The sequence below is a fragment of the Orcinus orca genome, chromosome 7 (genome assembly GCF_937001465.1).
Source record: "Orcinus orca chromosome 7, mOrcOrc1.1, whole genome shotgun sequence".
Taxonomy (NCBI): Eukaryota; Metazoa; Chordata; class Mammalia; order Artiodactyla; family Delphinidae; genus Orcinus; species Orcinus orca.
Window position 1 is genome coordinate 107,874,229 of NC_064565.1, and position 12,857 is coordinate 107,887,085.

The 12,857-nt window shown below is 39.3% G+C and overlaps 1 protein-coding gene across 3 annotated transcripts in view; it reads left to right on the forward strand.

Moving 5' to 3' along the window:
- The window catches only part of NYAP2 (neuronal tyrosine-phosphorylated phosphoinositide-3-kinase adaptor 2), a 265,204-nt gene that overhangs the window by 148,038 nt on the left and 104,309 nt on the right, over positions 1-12,857 (forward strand). For all 3 annotated transcript variants that reach the window (XM_049711903.1, XM_004262636.3, XM_049711904.1), the window contains one exon: positions 6,576-7,670. In XM_049711903.1, the coding sequence (XP_049567860.1) occupies positions 6,576-7,670 (1,095 nt within the window). The remainder of the gene's footprint in view (positions 1-6,575; positions 7,671-12,857) is intronic.

Genomic DNA, 12,857 nt, shown 5'->3' on the forward strand with positions numbered 1-12,857 from the left:
TTAGTTATCTATGCTGTGCAATAAACTGACCCAAAATGCTATGGCTTAAAGCAGTAACAATTTATTACTTATTGTTTGGTGAGTTGAGTTGGCTTGTATAGGTAGTTCTTCTACTCTATGTGTCATTGGTTGGGGGTCTCTCATTTGGCTGTATTCAGCTGGCAGGCGGGATGGGTTAGAAGGTCCAACAAGGCTTTACTCACATTCCTGGGCTGTCTTTCTCCTCCATGTGGCCTCTTTGCAAAACTAGGTTGAGTTTCTTCATAGCTTTTTGGTCTAAGAGGTTTTACATGGCAATTGGCTTTTCAGATAGAGGAAGTGAAAGCTGTCGGTTCTCTTAAAGTCAAGACTCAGAATATCACTTCTGCCACATTCTGTTGGTCAAGGTAAGTCACAAGGCCTGCCCTGATTTGAGGAGAGGGACATAGACCACGTGTTGAAAGGTGGAAAACACGCAAGGAAGGAAGGAAGGAATTAAGGGTGGCTCCCTTGGAAGACTGTCTATCACAACTTGCCTTCAAGTCCCAGTATTTCCAGTAGGCAAATATTGCCCAGAAGTTTCGTTGCATTACACCATCAGCTTGAAATCCAGGATTTCATCATCTAAATCATGCCCATGTGGCACGTTGAGTGAAATTCCTCATATGCAAAGGTCTTTGAACTAAAAGTACAATTTATCTGCCCTACAAAACCTGACATAGACTGGCAGGTCAGGAGCAGGAAAACTGCAGGGTACAGTCTTGTTCAGAAAAGTAGGAGCGGGCTTCCCTGGTGGCGCAGTGGTTGAGAGTCCGCCTGCCGATGCAGGGGACACAGGTTCGTGCCCCAGTTCGGGAAGATCCCACATGCCATGGAGTGGCTGGGCCCGTGAGCCATGGCCGCTGAGCCTGCGCGTCCGGAGCCTGTGCTCCGCAACGGGAGAGGCCACAACAGTGAGAGGCCCGAGTACCGCAAAAAAAAAAAAAAAAAAAGTAGGAGCTTGAGAGAGGGGAGTCACACAGAAGTCACTGGTTTATACCAATTCGGAAATCCAGTTGTGCACGTGTGCCCAGTTCTCCCTATTCGGGAGCAGAATTTATTGATTAGGGCCCAGCTTCCCCCAGTTTTGGTTCTCTGTGGTTCTTAGTTTTGCTCTCTCAGTGCTTAAGTCTGTCCTTTGAGTCATCTTTTCTTGTTCATAAGAAATGCCCTGTATCTAATTTAAGCTAAGGCTTTTTCATTCCCACTCAACTTTAAGACCATAGTGTTGATCCAGCCCCATGTCTTACACTGTTTCCATCCACACTTTGATCTGAATTCTGTGTTTTCATTGCTGGCAGATCCAGGATGGTATTACAGCACAGATACTACAATTCCAAATCTGATCCTTTTTGCACATTATCACACTTTCTTGGTCCCACTGTAAGCAGACCAAGGGTATTTGTAACTCCCATCCCTTTACAGACACCTTAATTTAAAAACTAAAATAAAATAAGAAAAGAACAATTTTGTGGATGGCATTATGGGGCTTGTGACTGAAAATAAAAATATTGCTCAAACCTCTGGAATTGTGAGTTGTGAAAAGAGAGTTATTGTGAGCACAATTCTGCTGAAAGTGGGAAATGTGCCTCTCACCTTCTAGAATCAGCCAGTTCAGTATCACAGAGTGTGGCCGTTACTTCTGTTCACTGGACTCTAATTTCCCAGTTTGAATTACATATTTAAATATATCTCTATAACCAGAGCTCTTTAAGTATACCTCTATAACCAGGCCATGCGATAATACCACTATAAGCATGGGTGAGAAGACCTTTTAAAATGATACTTTATGCCATATACAAAATAATGAATTACAGAGCTTTCCCCCCTTATTTCTTTCCTTTGTTTTAAAAGTTATAAAAGATCGAATTGACATTATGAGGTTTTTTTAAAGTAGTTGATAAGGCATTTATATTTCTTCATCAGTGATATATGGAGTTTGGGTTGGATAATCTCTAAGAGTCCTTCAACTTCTGGGAGTCTGCGACCAAAGAGACTTTCCATCAGGGGAAATACCCACCTGTGATGTCATCTCTTTTTTCACTTCTTGGGTCAAGAATATTCACAGGCACCAAAGCCTGGTTTTACAGTACACTTTTTTTTTTTAGTAAGGAAAATATTATTTCAGAAGGATAGCTTGACAAGGGACATGGCAGATTTCCAAAATTAACTCTGAAAGACAGATCATCTGGGCATGACTGAAAGCCATGCATTACCTTTGTGCTCAGATATTTCATTTCAAAAATGTCACTTTCTGCTTATTCAATGCTACTGTCATTATACTATTTTAAGCATGAAATTTGTGTTCTGGAGCTGAACAGGGATTATTGCTTCTATCTTTGGACTTATTAGTAATGATTTAAAATTCATTTAAGAGCAATAAAAATCACCTTTTTATTGTGGTTGAATTTGGTTAAGTGTTGAAATTTGCAATGCAATTTTTATTGTCTTTTATTAGCAGTAGTTCAACACCTATATATGTAGATCAAGACTATTTTTAAGCACCTTCTAAAGAAATAACTTTTGAAACATGAGTTTTCCCTTAATTTTTAATTCCCCAGGGTGATGTTAAACTAGAATAAATCATGAGGCAAAGTTGCTAAAAATTTCAGACTTTTTTTATTTGGGTAAACAAAAAACAAACAAAGCAGATATGACAGTTGAAACAAAATTTCATATTTACTCAATACATGGAATAAGGTGAAACCAGATGATGTCGCAAATGCAGAGAAAAATCATTTCATTAGAGATGAAATTATTCCCTCCTCTGACTTTTCGGAGAGAGCCATGAGATTGCAAGGAGGATGTGGAATGGGAACCAGACATTGCCTGGAAGAAAAGTCTCCCAATACTGAAGGAATCAATCTGTTTATTCATCCCGATTGGCTGTAATTTACTTATTGCTTTACTCACTAAATAATCCTCATTTCTCTCATTTTAAATTTGGATTCATACAAAGGAAGAGGAGCAGGAAACAAAATGTGTTTGAATTATATGAATCTGCCTGCATTAGGCTCTTTTCACCACACAGGGAAGGGGAGAGGGAAGAAGCTTGCCCAGATAATGAAGGATTTGCTGGGCAAGGTTGGCTGGAGAACTGCTTCTGATGGTGGGCAGCAGAACATACAAAACCTAGTGGAGCAGGGAGTCTATATGCCAAAGCAAACAACTACAGAAAACAAAGAGCATCTAGAAAATGGGTCTAATTAAATAATATGGCACGTGCCTTGGCACGAATCAGAAGTTGGAACATCAGATTAAGAAGAATCAGAATAACAGGCAGTGTGGTGGAAGGATGCTCCTGGGTGTACCTGGGATCAGCATCTCTGTATTCACCTGTAATATGCTTTCTGTGATGTGGCTTCAGGGGTGAGGAGGTACCGGGCAAGGGAAGGTGCTGGTTACATTGAAAAGACTGGGAAAGAGTTAAATTAATTCTTCAAGTAGCAAAGCTTATTAAAGTATTACAGTGCCAGAGGATGAAAAAGTGGGTGCTCAGGAGTTAGCTTTATAGGGTCTTTACATAGGGCTCAATCAGTATTCTCTTGTAAATGTCATCTCAAGCTGACATAACAAAATTCCACAGACTGGGTGGCTTAAACAACAGACATATATTTTCTCATAGTTCTTGAGGCCAGAAGTCCAAGATCAAGGTGCCAACATAGTCAGTTTCTGGGGAGAATTCTCTTACTGCCTTGCAGATGGCAACCTTCTCACTATGTCCTCACATGGTGGAGAGAATAAGAAAACGAAGATACCCCAGTGACTCCTCTTATAAGGGCACTAATCTCATCCATCATGAGGACCCAGCCCTCATGACCTCATGACCCAATTATCTCTCAAAGGATCTACCTCCAAATAACATCACATTGGGGGTTAGGACTTCAACATATGAATTTGTGGAGGGGACACAGTTCAGTCCATAGCAACTGTCAATTTTGATTACCTCAGAGTCATCATAAGAGTCACATATTATACTTAATCCCACTCGTCAGATAATACCTGTACTTGGTTTGGTACTGAAGTTGTCCTAACAGTTCAAATAAATTATCACAATTTCTTCATAATGAATAGTTACCTTAATTCTAACTATGTTGTGTTCTAGAATAGAACCTTTTTCTTTCTTCCACATTTCATAGATATGGCGGGTCTTTATTTCATTTTTTTCTGATCTTTTGGCAAACAAAGTTGCATATTCTGAGCGCAACCCAGACATTGGTCTTGCCTATTCCAAAGGCCACCTTCCAATCTATGTGGGAAGAGGGATGTTGGTTCCAGGGAAGAGGCTGCTGCTTCCCTGAATATCATGTCACTCTCAGCTCTACCCCTGATCTCTAGCTTCCCGGGAATCCTGGGTTATGGTCTTCCCTCAATGCAGTGTTTCTACCTAGGCTTGGGCTCTGCCTGTCCTGTTATTTCTGTCCGTACAACAACCCAAGTCTATGTTTAGGGAAGGGTCAAAGAAAACGGCAGTGAATTATAATTTAGGAACCAGAGAAAAATGAAAATCTTATTCTAAGTATGATTTTAAGCATATAATGAAGTTATCCATCTCATGGACACACATTCATTCCTAGCTTTTGGTTAACTCTCCATTTACAGAACACCTTGCTACTTCTCACACCATCCAGCTCCTAGAACTCAATAGTCAGTGGCAGATATTCCTAGAGTGTGAGTTACTTAGCCTAGGATGACACACTGAGGTGGAGCATGGCAGGAAACAAGCTTCAGAAGAGTAATCTGGATGGACTTTTGTTCTAAGTCCTGGCTCTTTCAAAGTCCCTCCAGTTCTAAGTCAATCTCACTCATTAATTTATGGGTTTACTTTATTTGGGCTCCAATTTTTGTATGTAGTCTGATGATCTGTTTGAATCATATGAAAATTAACATGCATGGTAGATTTCAGAACCAATAAAAATGTATGACCGGTAGGAGATATAGAGAAGAGCTATTGGTCACTTTGGGTCCCGCCTAAAGAATTATCTGGATAGTTTTCATTCCATTATGTCCCTAGGCTTTTCCCTTTTGACACTAAAAGGCTCTACTGCTGTATCGTCCCCCTGTAAAATGGCATCTAGTTTTTTCCTATTGTAAGTTAAGGAAAAGTCGACATACATTAAGAAACTTCTCTTCAACAAGCTGCTTGATTGTAGTGAGTGAAACCATCACCATGGGTACAATGGAGTAGAATATTTGAAAGCAGGAATGACCTAGAGAAGCAAAAGATATAGCCACTGCTAGAATATTTGATGGGTTCTCTTTCTCTGAAGGCATGATTGATGCATAAAGCAGCCACCTAACTTATCTCTAAGCACTTGCTTCTCCAATAGTAAGTTTTAGAAAAGCTCCTATGTCATAAGTTTTGCTAGTTGAAAAAAAAAACCCAGAAAATTTGGGGTGTTTCCTGGTTTGTGCCTTGAGACCTCCCCTCCCTTCAAGCTGCAAATTATAGAGAAGCCTGTTCTTTTCTCATAGGTGTACACCTATAAGCTATACCGTCAACTTACATTATATGCTACCACTTACCACAAGCAGCTACATTCTGTCACATTGCATAAAAATGATAATCATTGTAATCATATATCAGCACAATGAGATAATATCAAGACTCCAGTACTTTCCCTGCATGCTAAACAATTGATTGCAGTCACAGACACGTTGCCAGCCTGTTCCAACCTACTAGATGGAGTCAGAAGTTTATGTTCCATTACAAGGGGGGCTGTGGGGTGTACTTGTATGCATATCTGTTGTGAGTTTCCAGAAGTTATTCTTGAAGCTTACACATCATTCTCTGGATTATTCTCTTGTAAAACTCTCTAGGGGGTTCTGATGTGTCAGGGCAATAAATTCATTCCAAGACAACATTTGGGATATCATAAGAGATCTTATGAACTAAAACAAATACACCATAATCAACAATACCTGGAGATTTGGAGATTAACTTGTCTAGCCTCATAAAATGTTCACATCAATTTCCCCTGAAGAATCAGACCCATCTGTATAAAAGTTATTTATCTGAACCAAGACAGAGATTAAGTCTAGCAGGCTGGAACATTTTTACCCCAAATAAAAGCAAGATGTGATCATGTGTAATAGCCACATCATTTAAAGGGCTCAGTCCCCATGGTATTTTTGTAACCATTTGTACTAATAGAAACTCTAGATTTTTTTCCCCTAAGTTTCTTTGTTGCTGAATTCTTAGAAGTTGATTTTTATGAAATGTGTGATTGTTTTTATGCAATTGTGTCATCTGAAGTTTCTATTTAGGAATTCTGAGACAGAGGGATGAGTAAGTCCTGGTCTTAATGCATTTATCCGTGTTGGATTATTTATATTAGTTTGAAGATACATATTACTACTGTTCTTGCATCATATTTTTCTAAATATGGAAATGTTTGACTTTTGTTGGCTTTGTAATCTACGTCTCCAGCTTGAAACACAGCATTACCCCTCCCCTCCAATGTTTAGAGCAGTAAATCCACCTGAAAGCCATATTTGAAAGCTTTCCTATTGTACTCATCTGTTTTATGTTTTCTTTTTTCTCCTTCTTCTTTTAGTGCCAGCCAAGCCGAGACCCCACAGTGATGAATATTCAAAGAAGATTCCTCCTCCAAAACCAAAACGGAATCCAAACACTCAGCTCAGCACATCTTTTGACGAAACGTATGTCAAGAAGCACGTGCCCCGGAGGACCTCACTCCCTCGGGACCCCTCCCTCTCCCAGGTCAGCAGCCCCTCAGGGGGCCCCGAGGAGGAGGAACCCGTGTATATTGAGATGGTGGGGAACATTCTCAGAGACTTCCGGAAAGACGACGACGACCAGAGTGAGGCCGTCTACGAAGAAATGAAATACCCCATTTTTGACGACTTAGGCCAAGACTCAAAGTGTGACCTTGACCATCACAGTTGTTCTTCGCAGTGTGCTACTCCCACGGTGCCTGACTTGGACTCGGCCAAGTCCTCAGTGCCATGTACCCCGAAGGGTTTGCTCTGTGACATTCCTCCGCCCTTTCCCAACCTGCTTTCTCATAGACCCCCGCTGCTGGTGTTCCCCCCGGCCCCTGTGCAGTGCTCCCCCAACTCTGATGAGTCTCCGCTCACCCCCCTGGAGGTCACAAAGCTTCCTGTGTTGGAAAACGTGTCTTATATGAAACAGCAAGCCGGGGCGTCACCATCCTCCTTGCCGTCCCAGGCCTCCGGCCACCCTAAACTGGAGAAAGACCAGGCCGGAGCCCTGGGACCCGTTCCTGCTGCCTCGGTTCTCTCCTCGTCCCCTCCCCCGCCTTCCACTCTATACCGAACGCAGTCTCCCCACGGCTACCCCAAAAGTCACTCCGCCTCTCCGTCACCCGTTAGCATGGGCAGGTCCCTGACCCCGCTCAGCCTCAAAAGGCCCCCGCCCTACGATGCCGTGCATTCAGGCAGCCTCTCCAGGAGCTCTCCATCAGTGCCTCATTTGACCCCCAGACCGGTGTCGCAAGATGGGAGCAAGATGGTCAATGCCTCGGTCAATACCTACGGGTCGGCTCCGAGCGGTTCCCGGTCCAGAACACCCACGAGTCCTTTGGAGGAACTAACCAGCCTCTTTACCTCGGGACGCAGCCTGCTGAGGAAGTCGTCCAGCGGCCGCCGCCCTAAAGAACCTGCAGAAAGTAAGTGCACAGACGCTTTCGTTTGTGACTTGAGGGCAGTGAACCCCATGATGTACAGATAAGGCACGTAGTAGTGATATTTGGTCCTTTGAGCTGAAATCCGAAGATGTGTGATTTTGCTTTTGCCATATCCAAGGAAACAGTGCGTTCTCATGGGTCCTTAAAAGTGAAAGACAGAGGCAGGGCAGTCTGAGTCAGAGAGATGAAGATGCTGCCCCTCCGGGTTTTGAAGATGGAGGAGGGGGCCATGAGCCAAGAAATCAGGAAACCTCTAGAAGATTGAATAGTCAAGGGAACAGATGCTCCCCTAGAGCCTTCAGAAGGAATGGCAGCCCGGCCTACAGGCTTCATTTTAGGCAAGTGAAACCCATTTCAGACTTCTGCCTTCTAGAATTGTAAAGTAATAGATTTGCGTCATACTTTTAAGACACCAAAAAAAAAATAGGAGATAATGCATTCTGAGAGGACGAAAAGTGATGGTCTGCACAATATAACATATTAAAAAGAATCAGTTTTAAATTTAAAATAAAGTGTAAGATCTAAATTCTTCAGGGGCTGTGGGAAATCTAACAAAGAAAACAGATCACTATAAAATTTTTAGGTACATGTCTCGATTTGGGGGGGAAATTATACATTCAAACATGGAATTGGTTAAGTGTTAAAATTATCTTGTATTAAGAGCCTGCTTGAGCAAATCTGTATTAGAAAGCCTTTGCTGCAAAGAAAGCAATTCGAATAGAATCATTACTTTTTTAAAAAACAATGAATGATTCTTTCCACATACTTCATGTTGTTACATTCTTACTTTCCTGCTAAACTAGAATAGGCTCACTATTTCCCTTTTAAAACCCTTGGTAATTAGCATCTTATTCCCATGGTACTCTTCCTATATCCATCAATATATAAATTACAGAAAGATCACTAAGTCATAAGTAGGAGGGGAACATTATATTTACCCCTGAATTTCAAAGGCCAGGGAATGTCTCTATCTGAATGGCTAATCCTTTTGTGAGCCCCAAATCACTGCCTAATGATACCGTAAAGTCAAAACAGATCCCAGTTTTCTCAATGTTCATTTCATTAAATTACACTGCTTTCCTTTATTTAAAAATGCCTTAGGGCATCTAAGCTGAAAATTAATCACTTACATCTCAAATGATCCCACCACAGGATTTTATTATTCTACTCGTACAGTTACATTGAGGACCTTCTTTAAAGGAAAAGAACTCTTCAACTTGTCTGATGAAGATGATGATGACACTCCTTAGATAATTAATATTCATTGGTAGTTGAGAGCCATTTATCTTGTCTTTTTTTCTCTTTAACCAGAGAGATTTATGAAAGCATTAACCACTTCAATAATTCTACTCCCTCCCTCCCCAATAAAAACATTTCATTTACCTGACTGAAAGGCAAAAACTTCTCATATTTTAGACATATCTTGAATTAAATACATACATGAATACACTAAAATATTTTAAAAATTATTTAAAAAATTGAATTAAAACTAGGAACCTCCTATTTCTAGAGTGGTGGTTCTCAGCTGGGATGATTTTGCCCCCAGGGACATTCAGTAATGTCTGGAGACATCTTTGGTTGTCACAACTGGGGATGCTACTGACATCAAGTGGGTAGAGACCAGGGATGCTCCTCAACAGCCTACAATGCATAGGACAACCTGCTACAAAAATTAAAAAAAACAAAAGCAAAGAACAGAAAAAAAAAAGGATTATCTCATCCACAATGTCAATAGTGTCAAGTATGGGAAACTCTGATCTAGACAATTTATTAAAATTGAAAGTTTTTTCCATATGATTGATTTGGTTTAAACACAGATAAGTAAGGTTTTTGGAAAAAGTTGAAAAAAAAATAAAGGAAAAGATTTTACTCTCAAAATACGTGATGGTTAGTATGAAATTAGTAGAAGTTTCATCCAAGAATTGGTGAAATTAGCCAATATTCTCCCTACCTACCAGTTTCTTTGGAGGATTCTTAGCAGCTCCAGCTGGCAGCTATACCAGTTAGCTAGAAAAAGTATATGTAAAAAAAAGTGATTAACTAATGAAGTTATTTCAAGAAAAATCCATCTGTTAGAATCACTCTATGTGCTATATGTCACAGACTTCTCCATTCGACTCCAAAATGAGCTTTGTGTGCTTCTAAAACCAAGCTTGTACATGGAGAAGTGATCTAGGCTCTTTATAGCTTTTTAGGGATCCAAGGATTAAATTCCTTCCCATGGGCTATTAACTGTGTATCAACCCTTCAGAGGAAGGTCATGCCCTGGGTTACATGAATTCCAATATTTTACTTTACACAAATGGAAGGGAGGAAAAATGCACATAGTGTTTCTAATGAATAATCCAATGCCATTTACTTTTGACTCTGGAAGAAAATAGAAGAACACTATCTGATGTTGACAAAATCATAGGGGCTCTCAGAATCTTCCTGTAATCCAAAATGTAGATCCAAAATTGTTGATAATTGAAAGTTAACCTACAATTACTGCTGCAGTACACTCAGTGATACAACTGTCCGCTTCACTCTTGACAGACAGGATTCGTAGATACCTGCTGATAACAAAGGGACAAGGAACAAGATAAGTGATAGGAAGTAGTATAACATTCATGACCCCTGAGTCACATTTGGCATTTTTTTTTACATTTCAGAGATAAAAGTAAGACTGGTATTTCTGTGCTCCATACCCCTCTAGGTTTACTGGAAATGGCAATTTTTTGAGTTTTCTGGTATTCAATTCAAAGCAAATATAATATTTCCACTTTAATTGAAAAACCTATGTCAAATAAAATTTATCCCTTCAACGTTTATTTTTAATAACCTATAAAAGATACACCTAATTAAATAATTTCATATCTTAAAGGCTTATAGTTATTGATGGGGATTGCAAAATAGGAAAGAGATAAAATAAGACAATAGTGGTAGACCATGAATCAATTTCATTTTGCTTCACCATTTTCTAAATACAGCCTCCATATTAATTGTTCTAGGAAGCATATTTTTCCTAGTTGATATGACATTATTATGTTGTTTAACTTATATGAGTATACTAATGATAATAAATTTATTTGAATTGATTATTATTAATATTTTTTAAATTTGTGCAGAGAGATAGAGGACATAAGGCATGTAAGAAGTGATTAACTTGTATTTTATTGCTGTAAATTTCTGTGTCTATATGAGAAGTAGGTGAAGTACAAATATGTTTTGTGGTGAATTTGGAGACTCAAATGATAATTTTCTACCTATAATTTTTATCTTCCTTTTACACATTTTTATTTTCTATATCCTTTGATTGGAATCTTTAGAATACCTAAAGATTTCATGATGGGCCATGAAATTATAAATCAAGAGCCATGAATCATAGAAATTATTAGCCAGAATCAAGTGAGAAAAAACTCTTTCATCCCGTCAGATAAGAAATATTTTAAAAATAAAGTTTAGCCTCTATTTAATATAAATGCATGAATGTATGTTTCTATGAAAATATACAAGGCATAATGAAGGATATAATTAAATGTTATAATATACTTGAGAGAGAGAATGTGATAGAAAAGTTAAAAGTGGAAAAATGTAAAGAGAAAATTAAAAAAAGAAAGAAACATGAAACATCAAAGAGAAAAGACTAATTAAAAAACTGAGGCACCAAGAAAAATACACACACACACACAATGCACACATAAGGTCAAATGGACATGTAAACAAGTATAGGTGCCAACATATGAAGCACATACAAAGGTACACAGAGAACCAGAGAAGAAGCACCAAAACACAGTAGGGCCAAAGAAGGATCAAAGGAAAAAAGAGATGCAAGCTCACTCATCTGGTATTGCCATATATATATATATATATATATATATATATATATAAATTGTGGGTTGGCATTGCCAAAGACCTTCATCATACTCAGTAATAGTCCACATTAATGGAGATACACAATTTTCTGCTGTTAAATCTTTCAGCCCTTTAAAAAGACTCCTATTTAAGACTTTGAGATGCTATGTTACATTTTTACAATTATAGATAGAAATGTGTCCTATAGGACTGATGAAACACAGTTGGGAATCAGATGTAAACTTTGCCTTTCCATTCACTTTCTTAAGAAACAACAGCAGCAAAAAAAACCAGACACAAAGACAACAACCCAAAAGAACCATCAAACAAACAAAATAAAACCAAAAAATTACCGCATGCCCTCCATGCCCTCACACACATACCTGTCTCAGTTTTCATGTAACTTGAGGTCTAGCGATGCCTAAAATATTCGGCATTGCTGGTGAAGCAACTGATCCAACTTACTCTTACCAATTTAATTAAAAAATGATTTTAAATTGAAAAAACAATGATTTTGCAAGGAAATCTCTTAAAACACATTTCTGTATGTTTATAGTATCCCACTTTTAGGAAAAAGGAAGGGTATGCTAATATCACTTAGCCGTCTTTATGATTCAGGGTCACCGTTGTGATCATCACTGTGTGTGTGCTATGTGCTAACGCACAAGAAGTGTCCATCAAGGTGACCTGAATAGGGGAGGCCTCACACAGGGGTGGCTATGATTGTCCTGTCATCTTTAGTAGCAGGGCAGCATTGATAGATTAACTGTGATACTGGGGTGTCCTCAGGAGGGCTATTTGAGGTTGTATAGCTGACTAACCCTCTGCAGATCTACCATTTAAGTTCACTTAAATTCTTCTGTCTGTTTCTCGTGGTTTTCCTGCCTCGTCTCTTTCTTCCAGGTAGCTCTATTGATGCACCCTCCCCTTCTTTCCTATCCTCCTTTCATGCTTTTCCTTATTGTATTGTATTATCACACCATTAATCAGTTGTGGACCAAGAAACCAGATACCCAAACTTGTCTGCGGAGCCTCTCATCTATCTCAAGTGTGTGGCTTCAGGTTAGGGACTTTGTGACCTTGACTTCCAAATGCCACTTGAATCCATTTACTAAGTCTTGGATGAAGTTCTTGGATTCATGTCTGAGATGGTCAGGGATGTTCACTTCCCAAGAACTAAGCTGTCCTGGGAAACATGGAGCGAATGTTACTTTATTTTAGGAGAACTTACACTTTTTGTTTAGCCTATTGAAAGTAAGTTTTTTCAGTAAAATCTAGCAACCGCACTAGCTAAGGACTTTATTTTCTCTCCTTTTTATTCCTATGAAAGCAGAA